Raw genomic sequence first — 21582 nt, 5'->3', positions numbered from 1 at the left:
ATGTTGGATGAAAAGCAAGGGAAGATTTTTCCTATTTGTGCAGTTAGCTTGCTCCTACCATCTGTGATCAGACCAAATTTGAAACTAATCGTTAGTGACCATAGGCTCTCATGGGACAAGATACTTCTCAGGGATATCCCAATGTCCAGGCCAGTAGCAAGCAGGTGATACAGGTATAAGAAGAACTGTACTTACAAACTTGCTCTTGTTAAGAAGTTTATAAAGAGGCAAAATATGAAAAGGACTGGCTAATACCTCAGATTTTTACTACATGTAAAACCGGGGTTCTCAAACTGGGGGTTGGGACCCCTTGGGGGGTCACGAGGTTATTACATGGGGGATCAAGAGCCGACAGCCTCCACCCCAAACCCCGCTTTCCCTCCAGTATTTACAATATATTAAAAACTGTTTTTAATTTACAAGGGGGAGGGGAGTCGCACTCAGAGTCTTGCTATGTGAAAGGGGTCACCAGTACAAAAGTTTGGGAACCACTGATGTAAAATTAGACGTCTCAGTATACAACTTTATTTAGTATGAAGTGCAATCCCTTTGTGGGTCCTGAAAAAATACTATGGTCTCTGATGAAGTTACACTTTTTAGAATGCTCTCATTTTATCAAAGTTTTTGGGAAAATACTTGCTCAAACTTTTTTCCTTTTTTCCCCTAGAACTACAGAAAACAATGTGTGTAAATCAAAAGTAACTGCTGGTCTTGTTAAAGATATGAATTAAAATATAAAAATACAATTCTTGAAAGATTAAAGTCTAATAACGTAATTATAGACAAAAATGCATAACTAAGTTGTTTCAGGAAACGCACCAAGAGAAGCTGAGAAACTTCTGCTTCTTTTATTCAAATCTCACTTTCATAAAAGTAGAGCTTTTAAATTTTTCTGCTCCCTGAATAAAAAATATGAGATATCCAGGAACCCAGTCTGGATTCGGTATAAACATATTTAAAGAATCACTAAGATTTACTCTACAGACACAATACTTAACCCCTAAAAATTAAGTGCAGAATGGCTTTAGACATCTCAATTTGGCCATATCCCCAACAACTCAAACCTAAAGATAAAGGAAAACTTGAAAGTCTGCTAACTGTTTTGAGAGCTGAGTGAACAGAAGGAATGACCAGTTGTATAAAAATAAGATAACCAAAACTGTAGCATTGCTGTAACCTCTCTCCCTAGTTATAATGATGCACTTAAGTTATCTTATCTTTGTTTTTTAAAACAAAGTTAACAATCCAATCACTGTCTCTGAATAAAAGGAGTGATGTTTAAAATAAAATAATGAAACATTGTGTACTCAAAAAAAAAAAAAAAAAAAAAGGCTTTTTCCCTTACAGATTTGCAATTTAACCATTGCACTGCCATAGCTTACAGGAACCCCTTAAATGTACTGGACAGATACGGAAAAATAGCTGTACCAAAGATGTACCTAGGCAGTCACTGCGCCCCTGAGTATTTTAGAAAGTCATCTACTGGTTCATATCACTTCCTAAATCTGGACGAACATGTGGGAGAAAGGCAGATGTTGTATATACACAATAGAGATTCTGATGCCTTTCTCCCATATTTTATTTATATATTTGTCTCTGTATAGTAATGCCTACAGGGTTAGAGGTTAAGATGTCTCTATACAAATCATATTAAATAAATCGCCAGTGCCTCCTGTTAACATACATATATTTGCTTTGTATTTTCACAAATACACCCTTGTGAGCTTTGTCCTCATCTAACAGTAATAGCTAAGAACATAAATTACTAGAAAGTGGAAAGTTCTAGCCATTCGCTAAGAGGTCCAGGAAGCTTAGACATGGAAACACTGCACAAATATATTAAAAATAAATACAGTGAATATACATCAGAGTGGGCTCAATATCATAAGATGCAGAGTATGATAACATACAAACAAATCCAAGTCACTGAACCTCCACAAATTCTGCCACACATGACCAGAATGGTAGCCCCAATCTCTATCCTATAGTTCTATCCCACTTATAACACATTGCTTACCAGACACCCTACTCTTGGGCCAAAGATGATGATAATGCTTTCTAAATATGATTGCATATGGTACATGATATGCAGAGACAGTAGGTATTATTGAATTTGATGTCATGTTCATTTTCTTCCTTGCCAGCTTAAACAAGAGTATCTAATTCCCTGGCACAATTGCAAAGATGACGTAAAGCTGTTTTGGATGACACAGGCACCCAAACAAAGGAAAAGTTTGAGTGGGAGTTCTGTTGGAGGAGAAGGTAGTTGTACTTGGTTTTGTATTTTTAGTATTTGTCTTTGTGTGTGTGTAGGGGTTTTGTGCTGGGAGAGCAGCTGAGCCTGATTAGGGGGTGGGGCTTTGTGCTGTGAGAGCAGCTGAGCCTTGCCTAGGGGGTGGGGCTTCTGACTAGGGGCCCTATAAAGGTAGCCAGCCAGTCAGGCAGCGGCACAGGAGCTAGCAAACAGAGCTCTAAACAGGGGAGTTTGAGTGGGAGTTTGGATTGTGCTTGTTTGGGGTTTGCTTTTGCTGGGGGGGTGGTCTTTTTGGTGTGGCTTGTGTTTCCTAGATTAACAGGATTTAGGTGGGAAGGAGATGACACATACAGAGGCAGCTGTGGGAGTGACTCCTGCAGTGAAAGACACATTGAGGATGACTGGATGTGGAAGCTGAGGTATGTACATGATCCTGGAGGGGGGAACCGGTAAGAGTTTTGTCTGCATGAAATGCCGTCTGATAGAGCTCATGGAGGAAAAGATCCGAGGTTTGGAGATGCAGGTGGAAAGTCTGGTTGAGTTTAGGAAGGGGTTTGAGCAGATGATGGAGCAAAGATATGAGGTATCTGAAGGGAAAAGCTCAGACTCACGGATGGAAGCAGGGCTGGGGAATTTTGAGGAGAGACTGGATGAGGAAAGTGGTCAGTGGAAACATGTGACTCAAAGAACCAGGCAGAGAAAAAGACGGGCTAGTGAAGGAGAAATAGAGCTTAGGAACAGGTTTGCAGAGTTGGAAAATGAAGAAGGGGCTCAGCAGGTAGTCGCTGAAGGTGGAAGGGTAAGGAAGAAGAGAAGAGAGGCTAGCCCTATAGAAAAAGGGGAAGAGTCAAGGGAGACTACACCAAATATGAGCCCCAGGAGGATACAGGATGGGTTGAAGAGAATTGTAAAGGAAAATAGGAATGGAAAGAACTTGCAGCCAGAGGGAACAGGGGAGAGACTGGAGAATAGCACTGTCACCAGGAAAAGGCAGGTCTATGTGATCGGGGACTCTTTATTGAGAAGAATAGACAGGCCTGTAACTAGAGCTGATCCTGAGAATAGAAGGGTGTGCTGTCTTCCGGGTGCTAAGATACGGGATGTAGACCTGAGGTTGAAAAGGATCCTCAAGGGAGCGGGAAAGAATCCCCTAATTATCCTTCATGTGGGAACAAATGATACAGCCAGATTCTCGCTGGAAAGTATCAAGGGAGACTATGCTAGGCTGGGGAAGACGCTTAAGGAAATTGAGGCTCAGGTGATCTTTAGCGGGATCCTTCCTGTTCCTAGAGAAGGGCAACAAAGGTGTGACAAGATTATGACTGTCAACAGATGGCTTAGGCAGTGGTGCTATAAGGAGGGCTTTGGGATGTATGGCCACTGGGAGGCATTCACGGACAGAGGTCAGTTCTCTCGGGATGGACTTCATCTGAGTAGGGAAGGAAATAGACTTCTAGGATCGAGGCTGGCACAACTGATAAAGAGAGCTTTAAACTAGGAATTGGGGGGAGATGGATGGGAGATGTGCAGAAAATCTCCATGCCAGATTTTAGCATTGAGAGGGAAGAAGATGAAGTAAGAAAGGATACAGCCATGGGTAGGAGAATGTATATAAGGAGCGAGGGCGGTGTGGATACTAGTCTAATAGGTTATACTGGCTGTAGAATGACTGTGCCTAATAGGGTACAAAATGTGAGCGAGGCCAAACAGCAAAAATTAAGATGTTTATACACCAATGCGAGGAGTCTAGGTAACAAAATGGAGGAACTAGAGCTATGGTGCAGGAAGTGAAACCAGATATTATAGGGATAACAGAAACATGGTGGAATAGTAGTCATGACTGGACTACAGGTATTGAAGGGTATGTGCTGTTTAGGAAAGACAGAAACAAAGGTAAAGGGGGTGGAGTAGCATTGTATATCAACGATGAGTTAGAATGTAAAGAAATAAGAAGCGATGCAATGGATAAGACAGAGTCTGTCTGGGCAAAAATTACATTGGGGAAGAAAACTAGTAAAGCCTCTCCTGCGATAGTGCTTGGGGTGTGCTATAGACCTCCGGGATCTAATTTGGTTATGGATAGAGCCCTTTTTAATGTCTTTAATAAAGTAAATACTAATGGAAACTGCGTGATCATGGGAGACTTTAACTTCCCAGATATAGACTGGAGGACCAGTGCTAGTAATAATAATAGGGCTCAGATTTTCCTAGATGCGATAGCTGATGGATTCCTTCATCAAGTAGTTGCTGAACCGACTAGAGGGGATGCCATTTTAGATTTAATTTTGGTGAGTAGCGAGGACCTCATAGAAGAAATGGTTGTAGGGGACAATCTTGGCTCAAGTGATCATGAGCTAATTAAGTTCAAACTAAATGGAAGGATTAACAAAAATAAATCTGCAACTAGGGTTTTTGATTTCAAAAGGGCTGACTTTCAAAAATTAAGGCAATTAGTTAGGGAAGTGGATTGGACTGAAGAACTTATGGATCTAAAGGCAGTTGAGGCCTGAGATTACTTTAAATCAAAACTGCAGAAGCTATCGGAAGCCTGTATCCCAAGAAAGGGGAAAAAATTCATAGGAAGGAGTTGTAGACCAAGCTGGATGAGCAAGCATCTTAGAGAGGTGATTATGAAGAAGCAGAAAGCATACAGGGAGTGGAAGATGGGAGGGATCAGCAAGGAAAGCTACCTAATTGAGGTCAGAAGATGTAGGGATAAAGTCAGAGAGGCTAAAAGTCGAGTAGAGTTGGACCTTGCAAAGGGAATTAAAACCAATAGTAAAAGGTTCTATAGCCATATAAATAAGAAGAAAACTAAGAAGGAAGAAGTGGGGCCGCTTAACACTGAGGATGGAGCGGAGGTTAAAGATAATCTAGGAATGGCCGAATATCTAAACAAATACTTTGCCTCAGTCTTTAATAAGGCTAAAGAGGATCTTGGGGATAATGGTAGCATGACAAATGGGAAGGAGGATATAGAGGTAGATATTACCATATCAGAGGTAGAAGCGAAACTGAAACAGCTTAATGGGACTAAATCGGGGGGCCCAGATAATCTTCATCCAAGAATATTAAAGGAATTGGCACCTGAAATTGCAAGCCCATTAGCAAGAATTTTTAATGAATCTGTAAACTCAGGAATAGTACCGAATGATTGGAGAATTGCTAATATAGTTCCTATTTTTAAGAAAGGGAAAAAAAGTGATCCAGGTAACTACAGGCCAGTTAGTTTGACATCTGTAGTATGCAAGGTCCTGGAAAAAATTTTGAAGGAGAAATTAGTTAAGGACATTGAAGTCAATGGTAAATGGGACAAAATACAACATGGTTTTACAAAAGGTAGATCGTACCAAACCAACCTAATCTCCTTTTTTGAAAAAGTAACAGATTTTTTAGATAAAGGAAATGCAGTGGATCTAATTTACCTAGATTTCAGTAAGGCATTTGATACCGTGCCACATGGGGAATTATTAGTTAAATTGGAGAAGATGGGGATCAATATGAACATCAGAAGGTGGATAAGGAATTGGTTAAAGGGGAGACTGCAACGGGTCCTACTGAAAGGCGAACTGTCAGGTTGGAGGGAGGTTACCAGTGGAGTTCCTCAGGGATCGGTTTTGGGACCAATCTTATTTAATCTTTTTGTTACTGACCTTGGCACAAAAAGTGGGAGTGTGCTAATAAAGTTTGCAGATGATACAAAGCTGGGAGGTATTGCCAATTCGGAGAAGGATCGGGATATTATACAGGAGGATCTGGATGACCTTGTAAACTGGAGTAATAGTAATAGGATGAAATTTAATAGTGAGAAGTGTAAGGTTATGCATTTAGGGATTAATAACAAGAATTTTAGTTATAAGTTGGGGACGCATCAATTAGAAGTAACGGAAGAGGAGAAGGACCTTGGAGTATTGGTTGATCATAGGATGACTATGAGCTGCCAATGTGATATGGCTGTGAAAAAAGCTAATGCGGTTTTGGGATGCATCAGGAGAGGCATTTCCAGTAGGGATAAGGAGGTTTTAGTACCATTATACAAGGCACTGGTGAGACCTCACCTAGAATACTGTGTGCAGTTCTGGTCTCCCATGTTTAAAAAGGATGAATTCAAACTGGAGCAGGTACAGAGAAGGGCTACTAGGATGATCCGAGGAATGGAAAACTTGTCTTATGAAAGGAGACTTAAGGAGCTTGGCTTGTTTAGCCTAACTGAAAGAAGGTTGAGGGGAGATATGATTGCTCTCTATAAATATATCAGAGGGATAAATATAGGAGAGGGAGAGGAATTATTTCAGCTCAGCACCAATGTGGACACAAGAACAAATGGGTATAAACTGGCCACCAGGAAGTTTAGACTTGAAATCAGACGAAGGTTTTTAATCATCAGAGGAGTGAAGTTTTGGAATAACCTTCCAAGGGAAGCAGTGGGGGCAAAAGATCTATCTGGTTTTAAGATTCTACTAGATAAGTTTATGGAGGAGATGGTATGATGGGATAATGGGATTTTGGTAAGTAATTGATCTTTAAATATTCAGGGTAAATAGGCCAAATCCCCTGAGATGGGATATTAGATGGATGGGATCTGATTTACTATAGAAAATTCTTTCCTGGGTATCTGGCTGGTGAATCTTGCCCATGTGCTCAGGGTTTGGCTGATTGCCATGTTTGGGGTCGGGAGGGAGTTTTCCTCCAGGGCAGATTGGAGAGGCCCTGGAGGTTTTTTTGCCTTCCTCTGTAGCATGGGGCATGGTTGACTGGAGGGAGGCTTCTCTGCTCCTTGAAGTTTTGAACCATGATTTGAGGACTTCAATAGCTCAGACATGGGTGAGGTTTTTCATAGGAGTGGTGGGTGACATTCTGTGGCCTGCGCTGTGCAGGAGGTCGGACTAGATGATCAGAGTGGTCCCTTCTGACCTTAGTATCTATGAATCTATGAAAAATGGTAATGTGTTATTCCTCTGAAACATATACTCTTGCTTGATGGTATATTGTTAGGATGGTAGATTTGTACAATATACCAATTTAAATAGGCTGGAATAGAAAAATGTCTGCCAAAAAATTACTGTAGTATAGCAGTTATTCCCTGCATCATGTGAAGACTTTACTTTAGAAAAAAACAGTTTTTGGGTTTTTTTTAATTTCTGGTGTTCAAACGTTTCCTGTTCAATTTAATTTACACTTGGGTTGTGACAACTTCCTTGACAGCAAATATATCTTGACAGTTAGAATATTTTCTTTTGAATTCAAAAGTGCTGAAGCAAATTTTGCCTTATACAAGACTGAAAGCTCAATACCTCTGATGGTTGCTGAAAAAGAAACGTGAAAATTGGTCATTCTACATTACATGTAATTTACTGATTTTAGTGATGGAAGAAAACACTGCACCTGTAATGTAATCATTGGGACTTGGCTTTTACAGTATTTACATGTAGTCTCCCGATATTTACAGGTCTTTTCTACATGGTCTGGCAAGTCCTTCCGCAGTATTTTCTCTTTGCAATCAGCACGGTGGCATGAAAGTTCTTCAAACTGACAGTCATTTCTCAAATGCATCTGCAAGATAAAACAATCAAGTTAATGAAATTTTTACATGTTCCTTCTCATCATACCCATGAAAGATAACTCTCCCAAAATAAACTCAGGACCAGAGTCTAATCTTAGATGTGCACCATGTTGTACCTCAGAACATCACTGAACATGCTGTTGTGCATGACTACACAGTAATGGATTTACTGAGATACGTATTTCTGAAGTTAGAATCTGACCCTCAGATGACTGCTATATTATGTCTTGAAGAGCCAAAATTTCAGATTATCTTAGATATTCAGAAATACCAGAAGCATCACAGTTTCAAGTACAAGTGGAATAACCTTTATATTAGAGGCCCAAAACTGGTAACAATGAAATATCAAAAAGGAATTCAAACTCAAAAAGAAAAATGTGAAATAGCAAAAAAAAACAGCGAAGTGAAAAATCATACATATCAGCCTTCCAGGTCTGCAAAGCAACTGCATGTTACAGGTTTTCCAAATGAGAGTGTAAGATTTGGTCTTATAAAGTCTGAACATTATAGCCAAACTCTTCCAAACGGAGAGTCTAAAGTTTAGGCACCTAAATAAGTAGCCTGATTTTCATAGATACTAAGAACACAGGACTCCTGCTGAAGGATTTTTAGGCAGCCCAAACCAAAAATTTTGATCTTTGACTAAGATTCTTGATGGATCAATTAAAAGTAGAGTTTCAAAAACACTATTTATGATAACTTCTATAAACAATCAGATTAGCTCATATCACTGACTAATCAGGAAGTAGGTGGATTAAAGTTGAATTCTGTAGATTTTCCCATTCTTTAATTTGAAAGAAAGCTTGCGATGGCATCACAGTGCTTACCAGTAATTGTGCCAGCGTTAGTAGTTCATTGCAGCCTTTGTTTTCATTTCTGCAATATATCTGAAGGGCAAGAAGCTCTCTCCTACAGCAGTTATCCTTAAATACCTGTAATTTGAAGCCACTTTGTTTTAGAGATTTAAAAACAGTTTAAGTAAAAATACTTTTTAGAACAATTCCACAATAGCAATATTAGTTCATTCAGGCTTGGAGTGCAGGAAGCTGAATGACACTGTAAACCAGAAAAAAAACAAAAAAAACAAACACACAATTCAGACTAAGGCAACCTAACAAAGAAAAAATAAATAGGGCCTGCCTTTTTTTTTTTTTTTTTAATTCTTTCTGGTATATAAAGAGGACTGGAAGCCTTCCTCCACTCCCACTTTGAGTTTTAAATAATTTTTCTGATTATTTATCATATTGGATCAATTTTGTTGGTGAGAGATACAAGAGCTCTGTGTAAGCTTGAAAGCTTGTCTCTCTCCTACAGAAGCTTTTTTTAAATGGGAAATTAAGTCACTCATGGCTGGGGGAAAGACTAGGGGTAAAACAAATTTTTGCAAATGAGGAAAGAACATGGTGATTAACACAGAATAAAACAGCCTCCTATATGTAGCAACAAAGCATACATCAGAGCACAGCACGCCCAGCAATAAAAATAGTTATGCCAAGACAGTGATAAAATAACTCCCAGTTAGAAAGACCACAAAGGATTGAACTGAGTTGTAGAAAACTGAAGAGAGAAAACAGCAATAATCAGACAATTGTGAAGCAACATCTCAACTTTTTGGCAGATACTTATCTATTTATACAGTTATGTGTCTCAAACCATAGTATCCAAATAAACAATCTTATTTTTTCTTCCTCCTATTTTATTGAAGATATAGCTTCATTCGTGTCTCCATATATATAACGTATGAGGCTTTGTTAAAGTTAAAGAGATGACTTTTGCATTTAGTGCTTAACACAGCCACGTCAGTGGTCCTTCCTGTCTTTTACAGATACGAGTTCCACAGTTTACGTTGGCTCCTGTGAAAGGTCAGTATCTTGCACTTGCAAGCCTCTACTTATTGGGCAACAGTTTCATATTCCCAGTGGAACATAGCTGTTGGTGGTGGTCATGGAGGGAGAGGTGACATCTCAGCAGGAACACGTCCATCAAGGGCTTTGAACATCCACAGAGACTGTGAAGTGAAATCTGTGTTCACTTGGAAGACAAGGTAGAAAGAAAGCAGCAGAGCAACACGCTCACAGCAATCTGAATTGATAAGAGAAGTTGCTATACTGTATGCCATGGAGACTATTTTTAAAAAACAAAAGAAAACGGTGTGGCTCATTCCTAGATACAAGTTGCAATAAAGCAGGTTTGGAGATCATGAATACATGGATAATTATGGCTAGTTCCGAGTCCAATAGAAAAGAGTACAATCTTTTAATCAGTTGCAGTTTGCCAACACCTCTGCTACTTTTCTGGGAAAGCAAGCTTATAATGCTGTCAGCACTGCAGAGATAACATACAGTAGAACTTCAGAGTTATGAACACCAGAATTATAAACTGATCAGTCAACCCCACCCCTCATTTGGAACTGGAAGTACACAATCAAGCAGCAGCAGCAGAGACAAGACCGAAAAAAAAAAAGCAAATACAGTACAGAGCTGTGTTAAAAATAAACTACTAAAAAAATAAAGCGAAAGCTGCATTTTTCTTCTGCATAGTAAAATTTCAAAGCTGTATTAAGTCAATGTTCAGCTGTAAACTTTTGAAAGGGCAACCATAACATTTTGTTCAGAGTGCTGAACATTTCAGAGTTATGAACAAATTCCATTCCCGAGGTGTTTCTAACTCTGAGGTTCTACTGTTGTTGCATGAGAATTATTTTGCCTATTTCAACAGTAATAAAATTAAAGCAAAATTCTGATCACAGAATCTTCACTACGGTAGTTAGAGGAAGCAGAAAGAGTTTTGTATGCTTTTCGGACACCAAGTTAAGTTTAATGAGCTGGCACTTTTTCCTCACACAAATAATCTATGTAACATGGATTTTTGTAATTTTTTTTTCAAAATAATTCAAACAATTTAAAGAGGCTGCATTTTTGCACATCATAATAAAGATAATGGAATGAAATTTTTGAATAATTTTACAAGATATTTCGACAGTTCTGCAAATCCTTTGGGCTGCTCCATTTTGTGAAAAGCAGAAGTTAGTGTGGAATTTCAGTTTTACAGAAAATAGTCAACTGACTTGCACGGTAAGTCTGATATGTGTTCGATAATCCACGTTCTCCTTAGTTTTCTCCTCCTGTGCTGGTAAGAAAAGTTGAGGATATCTGAGATTTCCCAGCATATATTGCCAGGTGTCTGTCTGGGGTTTTTTAGGCGGGAGAGGTAATGGGGAATGTTACATTAAGGTGATGACCTGGCTGGCATTTTTATTATTATAATAAATTATCTGTCTGACAGCAGCAACTATGTACCCCAGAACAGCCCCACTGTGCTTGGCACTGTTCAGAGAAGTAACAGATGACAATCCCTGCCCCAGACACCTCATAATCTCTATGGTACACAAACAGAATGACTGTAGGGATGAGGTAACAAGATGAACAGAGTCTAGCACAAAAGATATTTTAAAAATAAAAATCTGATTTAACTTATAAATACAGAAAATTGGATATAGATGTCATTAAATAGGAGGAAAGCCACTGCGGAAGAACTAAACCTAAGTGTAACAGGTGTGTTTCTACTAAGGGGTCGCAGTGGTAGGAAGATATCCTGTATAGTTAGCTACACTGCCTACAACACAGCACTCCACAGAGCTCTCTGCATCCTGGAAGAGAACAATTTTGTGAAAAGGCTACGGAGAGACTGATATACCCAACATCTCTCTCTTGAGAGTAAGGGAGTATCTACATCAGTATAGAACTCATCTCAAAGCTTTCATAATCAAGGTGTCAGAACTGAGTAAATGGTCATTACTATTCAAAAAGAACGTTCTTTACACTGATGAAACATTACATAGTCAAGACCCTGTTTAAAGTGTGGGTGAAAAAATGGAAAAAAGGATGTCAGTGAAATAATCTTCTTAACTGTGCACGTAAAGGAGTGGTCTCCAACCTTTTTATGCACAAGATCACTTTTTGAATTTAAGATCAACCCAGGATCTACTCCGCCCCTTCTCCAGGGCCCTGTCCCATTCACTCTATTCCTCGATCCCTCCATCACTCACTGTCTCCCACCCTCATTCACTTTCACCAGCCTGGAGCAGGGGTGCGGGAGGGAGTGCAGGCTCTGGGCTGGGGTTGAGGGATTCGGAGTGTGGGAGGGGGCTCCGGGCTGAGCCTGGGACAGGGAAATGGAGTGCAGGAATGAGGGGTACATGGTCTGGGAGGTAGTTTGGGTGCAGGGGTCATATGGTCACACTGCACCTAATCTCATAGAATCCACTGGACATTTCATGAGTTTTACTTTTTATTGTCATTTGTGATTTACAGATTCATAATCCTTCAGGGATTGTCACAAATCAGTGCAACATTCTCAACTGTGGGGTATGCATTGGTTGAGCCTGGGGCAGAGTGTTGGGGTGCAGGAGAGGGTGAGGGGGGTGGGCTCTGGGAGGGAGTTTGGTGCAGAAGGGGGCTCCAGGCTGGTTCAGGGGTTTGGGGTGCAGGAGTGTGGGGTCTGGAAGGGAGCTCGGGTGCAAGAGGGAGCTCTGAGCTGTGGCAGAGTGTTGGGGTGCAGGAGGGGGGGTGAGGGAGGGAGTTTGGATTCAGGAGGGGGCTCCGGGCTGGGGCAGGGGCTTGGGGTGTGGGAGGGGCTGTGAGGTGCAGGCTCTGGCGGGGAGGCAGTTAGCACAGGCAGCTCCCGATAGGCCGTGCAGCGGGGCTCAGGCAGGCTGCCTGCTTGCTGTGGCCCCATGCTGCTCCTGGAAGCGGCTGGCTGCTGGCACTTCTCTGTGGCCCTGGGGGAGGCGGTGGGGTCTCCATGTGTTGTCCCCAGCACTGTCCCTGCAGCTCGGTTCCCGGACAATGGGAGCTGAGGGCGGTGCTTGCAAGAGGGGCAGCGCACAGAGACCCACTGCCCCTTTCCCCTCCAGGGGTCGCAGAGACGTGCCAGCAGCCAGCCGCTTCTGGAGCAGAGTGGGGCCACGGCAGACAGGCAACCTGCCTGAGCCCTGCTGCACCAGATTGAGCTCAGCTCCTCGACTGATTCACCTGGAGTGGCACTCAGGCAAGCTTGGAGGAACTCGGGGCCATTCGGTCAGGATTGGAGGAGACTTTTAGCTGCCCGGAGATCGCAACCTAATGGCAGAGCCTCCAAGATCAACCAGTCGATCATGATGGACAGGTGTAAAGGCTTCCAATCCTGTATGGTTACACTTTGTCATGCTGTAAGACATACTAGGTTCGAATTGTACAATAACATTTTTTCCCCAAGAAAGAGTATTAAAACACTTTAAAAAAAAAAAAAAGGATTCTGTAAAGCAGAAAAACATTTTAAATAAATCATAGCAATTGAATATTAGGAATAAGAGACTATTTTAACAACAATACCTTATCTTTAACTATGTTCTCTTGACACGCTGTACATTTTGGACTAGAAGAACTGGAGAGAGAAAATAGACAAATTATTTTCTATTCCACTTTGAATTTTCTGTATTTATCAGATTTTAGATTGGTACTAGTAAATCAAAGGCATCTTGTTTAAGTATAATTGCTCAAAGTATTTAAAAAGATTAATGATTAAAAAATATGGCTCAATGAAAGTTAGTATAGAATCAAATGGAACAACAAATGCTGCTAACATTAAAGAAAACAAAATATAAAGTAATCCTTCAAGAGAATTTGAAAACTGAGTAAACAGTTGAATTCAACTTCCACTTAAAAAAATTCATTTTTAAGCAATAAAAATTTATTTAATAGCAGCATAAAATGAAGTACAGACTTCCTTTGCCAGGATTTTTCATCTTTAAAAAGCACCGCAATAATACTTTCTTGTTGTGATGGTCTTGAATATATTCATTTTAAAATCTACGTATTTCTTCATAAAATACAAAGACCAATTTAGATGCGTTTATACACCATAAATTATGGGAACAATATGAACAACCATAATGAATGAAACCATTGGTCCATTCAGCCTGGGGACTGTACCTGGCATTCCAGAGAAAGGGGAAAAAACCAACCCCTCTACACCATAATGTTTCCAGTCAATTGTTCAATGCTTTACATGGAAAAAACAACATCTGTTCCTAGCTTCTACAGCACGCCTGATCCAGCAGCTCTGGTTACCTCTCAGTATTTCAGCATGCATAGACAAAAGGATTATTCGTGTCTATTATATACGTAGCTCTTTTTAAAAAGCCAGGCATAATTTGACTCAACCTCCTATGTCAGTGAATTCTACAGCATGATTATATAGGCCATGAAATAATATTTAAAGGAAACCTAAGTTTACCTCATATCCCTCCCCCGTCACTTCTCCCACTAATCTTCCCTTGATTATTAATCCCTATTCCCTCCCTTAGTTGCCTTTATTTGTGTTTGGATTGTAATCTCTTGTATAACAGGTAAATTATTCTATTTTTATAAAGTGACTTATACAGTATAAATAAATTATTGCTGTTAATATTATGGGTCACTCTAAAGGAATGACTAATCAACTGTTGCTGTCATTCACAGGTTGAATATTCCAATCAAATCCCACCCTGTCCCAATTAACTAATCCTACTCCTTGTTATTGCACAAGGTATGTAAATCTCAACATGCTTCCGAGTATCTTCATTGCCTCACGGCTTCAATATCCTCAATATTTTTCTTAAGGCGAAGAGAACAAAATTGGAGTCGATATTCCACATGAGGGTATATACTGTGTGATACAATGTCATCATTTTATAGCTTTTATTAAATGCACTCAAGCATCCTATTTGCTCTTTTAAAACTACTGCTGCATACTGAGCAGATAGCTTCACTGAAGTTTCTCTGAGATGACCCTGAGAGTGCACAGCTCCCTAACATATAATCAGTGTGTTCTTAACTGTATGTTGACAGTGGATGGGAAATATTTGTAACCAATACCTTTTATTAACCACAGACGACTGCTTCCTAAAAATGTATATTCAGAAAAACTACTAGATTTTTTTTAGCACAAACAGCAATTTATCAGAAAATAATATACGTATCACAACAACTCTATTTTTCCTATTATAAACGTGACGCACTGAATAGGAGAGATAAAAGGATGTGTTACTTAAATGTATCTAACTCCACTAGCCTTGCACACTCAACCTCTGAAACAATGCTATATTTCCACAATGAAATATAGTCTGTTGCATACACAGAGCCAGAATGGTTATGGGGAATAAGAAGAGGGAAGAAAATTCCCAAGTTCTATCTCTGCTCTGTTCCTTATGAAGGAAGTGGTCTGGGGAAAGACACTTCTTTCCTCTGCTGCAAGTTTCCCATCAATAAGCAGAGGATATTATTAAATATCTACCCCACAGGTGTGCAGCTTGGATTAAAGTTTGTGCAATATTTTGAACATGCTACATGCTATACATTTATTGTTATTTCAAAACTCAAACTAATGTATACCGAATACCATCAGCAGCAATGTATCAGAGCTGAGAGTCAAATGAAATGTATTGAAATTGCCAGGTATTACTAAAAATCTAGATTTTTTTTTTTAAACTTTTTAAAGAGAACAGATGCATTTTTAATTTTAAGGTTACCATGAATAGTTGCATAACTCAGCGTTCTTATGAAAAATAAATTAATGGAAAATTAATTAGATACTTTGCACTCTTCATCTCAGGCCCTATAATCTTCAAATTGCTCAAAAAATTTTTACATTCAAGACAAGATGGAAAAATAGACATTTCTTTAACCTGTTTCAGAAGGTCAGAATTTTTCAATCATATTAACATTTTTAACATTGTAAGAAACACACACCTTAACAATGCATTAATGCAGGTTTCACAGAATCTGTGTCCACATTCCGTCTGTTTAGGATTGCACAGTATGAGATGACACTTTTCACATTTATATTTGTCCTCCACTGTATTTACGAATTTCTCTTTGTAACCACCTTGTTCTGGAACGTAAATTGATCCAGGAGTGTGATCAGGGTTCGCCCTTTGTTGTACCATTTCTACAGACACAGGGGGTTCTGTCTTTTTACTGGTGTCCATATTGTAATAGGTAATTTCTGTGAAAGAGAAAAAAGCATAAGCCATAGTTCTCTATAGCTCTAACAGTAACTCATCCTGCCATCAGTGAATGTATACATAAACACATTTTCATCTTTCTACAAACATTTGCAATAGCTGTAAAAAAGGGATTAGCTTCTCTATACAAATTTACATACACAAATATAAAAATGTAGGTGCACATATGAACACAAATAGGCAAAGTTAGCATATTTGCATAATATATTAAAATATGGTAAATTTGTAAAAGTATTGTTCTTTTTTCAAGGGCTCTAAAAGGCCAAGAGCCAAATACAGGTCCTGCGAGCAAAATCTTAATTACCTGTGGAAAACACGCTGGGGTTTGGGCAGAGGGAGTGGTGAAAAAACACACATTCCTCCTTTCATTCTGCCAGAAAGGTCCATGGTACCTGCACTGCTAGGCCACAAACACCACTACTGGCTGCGGCAAGAAGCAGCGGATGCAGTCTGCCTCTGCCCTCAGTTTAAGAGTTTCGGGACAGCGGGTCCAGAATGTGCTTAGAACCACTTGGCCACACCCTTGGCCCATCAACATTACTCGTCTATGATGAGCAGCACCTGATCACAGCAGAGCTCTGCATCACACAGCACAAGGGACATGGAGTCCACTCCTTTGCTGTTCTGGCTTTTCTGTTGCATTTTAGGCCTGGGGCACTGGCACAGAGCAAGCCAGAATTTGTCTGAATACAGGTAAAACCCCATATTTTTATTATCTCAAAGTTTTTCAACCTGCATTTCCAAGGGAAAGAGATCAGGTAGTACATGTCCCTCCCCAGAGGAAACAGGTCCACATAACATGACTGCTCTGTTAATGCAGCGGAACTCAGCACAATTGGCCTGTTCAGGAAAGAATTAACACAGCTGAAGACTGAACTATCATATCTATTATGGCAGAGATTGTGATACTTTAAATACACCGTGTACAAAGAACTGGCAGAACCACAGAAGAGAGAATACATTTATTCAATTTAAAAATACTTTAAATAGTTTCCCAACCTATCTTGTGCACCAAAAATCAAAAGATGTTAATGGAGAACGTAGGCAAATACAGGAAACAGCGTAACTGGGAGTTGGAATTAAAATATGTACCCAAAAGAGAGTACCTGCTTATTTACAGGAATGATGTATACACGGTTATCAACATGGAATCTTTCTACCATGCAGAATCAGAGGGTAACTAGTATCTGAAATATAAATGAGCTTTTGGCAAAAGTACATGGGTTTCTCCTAACCCAATTCTCCTCTCCTATATAATAGTGTACCTTCACCAACTACAATGGCAGTAATATACCTTCAATTCCAAATATACCACACACTGAAAACCACCCCATAAAAACAAAATGTATTTATACTTGCACATGCTATTTATGATTTCCTAGTTCCTTTTGTTAAATATGATATTTATATTTATGATTAAACAAAGGCTCCTTGTAGTCCATTTTAGAATTTACAACCTCACAATTCACATGGCAACAGTGCAGCATCAAACACCTACATATAACTTCATTGAAGAATTAAGCAGGAGATTGCTTATGGGAGAAAGAGCTCTTATTCAAATACTAGTTTCTAGAATAACTGGAGTAAAAATAAACCAGACCAAGTCTGCTGCACTGAAGTGTTCTTCAGAGATCAGAAGGCCTGGTGTCTTGGTAAAACATGATTTGAAGAGCTACCAAGGAGGAAAGAGAGATGGTGTGTGTTGGATGAGAGCTAGAAGACTTGCACTAGAACTCTGTGGAGAGCAAACCTGGATTGCCCAATCCAGCAAACAGGGCTGTAATCAAGCCAACAGATCAACAAGGCCTGGACAAGGGTCTCAGCAGCAGGCATAATGAATAATGAGCAGACTGTAGTGATATTGAAAAGGAAAATGCCAGAACTCCATGATGGTGGTTATAGGGATGAGAAGAAGAAGAAAGTCAGAGGAAACTGAGGTTCAGAGTCTGAGACAAGAAGGATAAAAGAGCTTTCAAGATGAGAAAAGTTCAGTTTTGGAGACGGTTTTTGATTAGTGAGCAGTACAGTTGAAGATGCACTGCTGGACAGAGGGGGGTGATAGTGTGAATTTAGGACTTATCTGTCTGGAGGTGGTTGCTGAAACCATGCAAGAGGATGAGATCACCAAGAGATAAAAAGAGGAGAGGGCTAAACCTTGGAGAGTGTTTAAAGAAGGACTTGAATGTGCGAAGGAGTTGGGAAAAGGAGCCACTAAAGTTGACACTGAAGAAGCAGTCCTCCAGTTAGGAGGAACAGAGCTCCACAAATAGGAGCAGTAGAATGGTAAAGAAAAACGATGGAGAACAGGCAATCAAGGTTTAATAGACAAAAAATGGTATCCCAATGAAGGGAAGAAATAAAACTAAATGAAGATGTTCTAAAACTAAATAATACTTTTGCTTCACCAAGAACTGAGCAATTAGCCACAACAAGGGGGTGGAGGGGGGGGGAGGGGAAGAAGTAATACTCTAGATTCAACCGGAAATGCATATTGAACATAGAACAAGCAGCAGGTGACAGACAGTTTCATAGAGATATGAATCGGCTTGAAGGTTAGATTGTCAGCTGGCAAATGAGACTTCATACTGATATATCTACACAAGGCCCCACAGGACTCCACTTTGTGAAATGACATATATTGGACATCTCTTCAAAGAAAATTAATAGCATCTTCCTAGGTAACTCTCCTGACAGCAAGATCTTTTTTGTTTTATTTTTTTCAAGAAAGTTTGTCATACATGAAAAGCTAAAAAAATTTACAGCATCTGGTAGCCAACTGGGTGAAGAATTCTCTTCTCTAACACACCAAACTAGAAAATTCTTACAAAGAAAAACAGTTGAAACCATCCACAAAGCAACACAGAATAGATTTAAAAGCACATCAACAAGCACTGTGTTATACTATAAGGGCCGTATTTCAAAAGGGCAGGGAATTCATATGAATACTTCACATTAGGTGCTCAAACTGACTAACTGCATGCACTGGAATACTTTCACCTGCATATGCATTAACTAAGTGCATATGCAATTAGAGGTAAATACAAATGTGGGTAATACAGAGATCTCAGCTTTTGAAAATTAGGCACTACATTTTTGTTTATAGACCACTACAGATCATGGTGCCTTTTTCCATTTGGGCGAACTTTCACAGAAGTTATACCCACTATGCAAATTTCAAATTTTTCAAATGAGATCTAAATGTAAGGCACAAGGTTCCATCTAGGAAAGTTACTATTGCACCCACAGTATGCAAAGTAGCTGACTTCCAGAAAACAGACTAACTGATATCTCAGTTTTCCTGTGCACCTTATCACTCAATTGAAGTGACAGCTGTTTCAGGAACAAATCCTTAAGGATTCAAGTAGCAGATCTCCATTAGAAAACACAAACTGGAATCCTGTAGCATGCCTGTGGTCAGTATTTTTCAGAAACTAAAACAGAGCCGCTTGTCATTCTATGGCTAATCCCATTTTGCTCACTAGAGTTCTGGTGCAAGTTTCATTCATTTTTGTCTCCATCACAGATTTTACATTTTGCAGATACTTGCAGCTATCATGATAGTATCAGCTAAATCAACATGAAAATGTGATGTACAAGTAAAACCTTTAGGAGTGGGAGGCTCTTACTTAACTCACAAGGGCAAGTACAATTTTAAATCAGGATTAAAGATCTGGGCAGACACGACTCCAACCTTTGAGCAGCTGAGCTTAGACAACAACATAAATCCAGGGTGCCAAACTAGATTTTAAAATTGGTAAGACCCGTTGGTTAGCGACTAGGACAACAGCACAGAATAACCTAGGACTTCAACTCATACTACTCATTGTGAGGTCAAATCATTAATAAAAACACCACCATGCCAGATGAAGTACTCAGTCTGGCATGCATAGCTGAGCTCGGCTGGATGACTCAGGTGGCTCAGTTTTGGAGGGGATCTTAGTGTCTCTGAAAGGGAGGGCAAACTGCCAACAAAACCTCAAAGATCCAATACTATGGTTCTTGTTCAATAAACCATTTAACACAAGTGTCATCATTATCTATTATCCAGCCTCTAACTTCCCTTTTTGAGGAAAATAATTAAGATGATAAGTAGCGGAGAAACTTTCCAATCTTTTAACATCAGACAATCAGGTTTCAGACCAGGACAAGTATGGAAACAGCAATACAAGATGTCTCTGCTAGCTGTGTTACATTTTTCAGTAACCTTTGATACAATCAACTACAAGGTGCTATGTACATCTCTGCTGGATTTGGCAGAGGTGGAAGTAATTGACTAAGAATAATTCAGCTTTTTCCTCTCATAGAAATGGAAGACTGCTCTTTCTCTTTGGGAGCTCGCCTTTGTGGTGTTCCACCAGGCCCTATCTTGTCATTCCTCTGATTCAACATATAGATGAAGCCTTCGGAGGAAGATGAAACATGGGCTACAGTGTCTTCAGTGTGCTGAAAAATTAGACTGTTCTTGCTTGAACTTAACACATTTAGCGTTGTTTAACCTTAGGTTTTAAAAAGTATGTAGACAACCTATAAAGGCTCACAAAAGTTAGGCATATTCTGTAATGCAGGGGGAGTTCTCAGCCTCTCTCTTTCTGAGGCCCACTCAACATCCTATAAAAACTCCCCGGCCCACCTACGATAACAGTTTTTTCTGCATATAAAAGCTAGGGCCAGCATTAGGGGGTAGTAAACAGGGCAATTCCTAGGCCCCATGCCACAGGGGCCCCCATTGAGGCTTTGGCTTCAATCCTGAGGGATGAAGTTCAGGGCCCTGGGTTCAGACCCATGTGGCGGGGCTTTGGCTTTCCGCCTTGGGCCCCAGTGAGTCTAATGCTGGCCTTATTTGGCAGACCCCCTGAAGCCTGCCCACATAGGCCCCGGACCCTTGGTTGAGAACCACTGCTATAATGGACTTTGACTCCTATTGTATAAATCCATAACTACAGTGCTTTCCAAAAACAAAACAAAAAAAAGGAGAGTGCAGCTTTCAATCTGTAACTTTTAATCATTTAATATTCTAATTTGGGGGATTCTACCTCAAAACTAATTGCTAAGCAATACCATTTTATTGCTCAAAACTAAACTGCGTATCATAGGGCCAGCTTCAGAATCCTAAAATTGAACCTGCCTTAGCAAACACCTAGCACAAACTTCATGCTTATCTGTGCAAGGGTTGAACTGCAGATTATTGAAATAAAAAAAAGAAAAGAAAAGAAAATGAGTGGAGAGAACAAAACTATCTTCCTAAACATACAAAAGAAATATCCTTTTATAATTTAATTCAAGCCTATATTAGCACCAGTGATTAGAAACTGGAAGCAAAAGTTAATCTGCTGACATAAGTGTGTTCCAGGAGCTGGAAAGCACGGGGATTCCCAAACAAGGAACAAATGGGTAAAATAAGGAAAACAGTTCTCACCCGTAAAAGAAAGAGATATTAAACGTATATATATTTTAAAAAAAGGTATAAAAGTAATATCTGTTTAAAAGATCAGAAGAGATGATCAATGTGGAGGTAGAGTTATTTACAAACAAATTTACCTTCCATCTTTGAACAAAACATCTATGGGCAATTTTGTAATTCTCATTTGAGCTAAGACACCTATATTGGGAATTATAACAAGACTAAGACATGCAGACCTCTCGGGTGGCCAAATCCTGCAGCGGGTCAAATGTAGAATAGGATACTTTGGTTACAAAGAAGATAGATAGATTTTTAACAGA

General features: G+C 39.7%; 1 protein-coding gene across 13 annotated transcripts in view; it reads right to left on the bottom strand.

Annotated features, from left to right (window-relative positions):
• Nucleotides 1-21582, bottom strand: part of TRAF3 (TNF receptor associated factor 3) — a 94992-nt gene that overhangs the window by 32598 nt on the left and 40812 nt on the right. For 9 of the 13 annotated variants that reach the window (XM_043515846.1, XM_038407075.2, XM_038407077.2 and 6 more), the window contains 4 exons: nt 15587-15842; nt 13190-13241; nt 8645-8749; nt 7640-7807 (listed from right to left, as the gene is read on the bottom strand). In XM_043515846.1, coding sequence (XP_043371781.1) covers nt 7640-7807; nt 8645-8749; nt 13190-13241; nt 15587-15825 — 564 coding nt within the window. In that variant the 5' untranslated portion in view covers nt 15826-15842. Of the gene's footprint in view, nt 1-7639; nt 7808-8644; nt 8750-13189; nt 13242-15586; nt 16932-16953; nt 19128-21582 lie in introns of those variants that run through there. The other 4 variants (XM_043515841.1, XM_043515844.1, XM_043515843.1 and 1 more) reach the window with 4 other exon arrangements.

This window comes from Dermochelys coriacea, chromosome 6, assembly GCF_009764565.3.
Source record: "Dermochelys coriacea isolate rDerCor1 chromosome 6, rDerCor1.pri.v4, whole genome shotgun sequence".
NCBI lineage: Eukaryota > Metazoa > Chordata > Testudines > Dermochelyidae > Dermochelys > Dermochelys coriacea.
The sequence above is the reverse complement of the archived record's forward strand: the minus strand, read 5'-3'. Positions and strand labels throughout refer to the sequence as shown.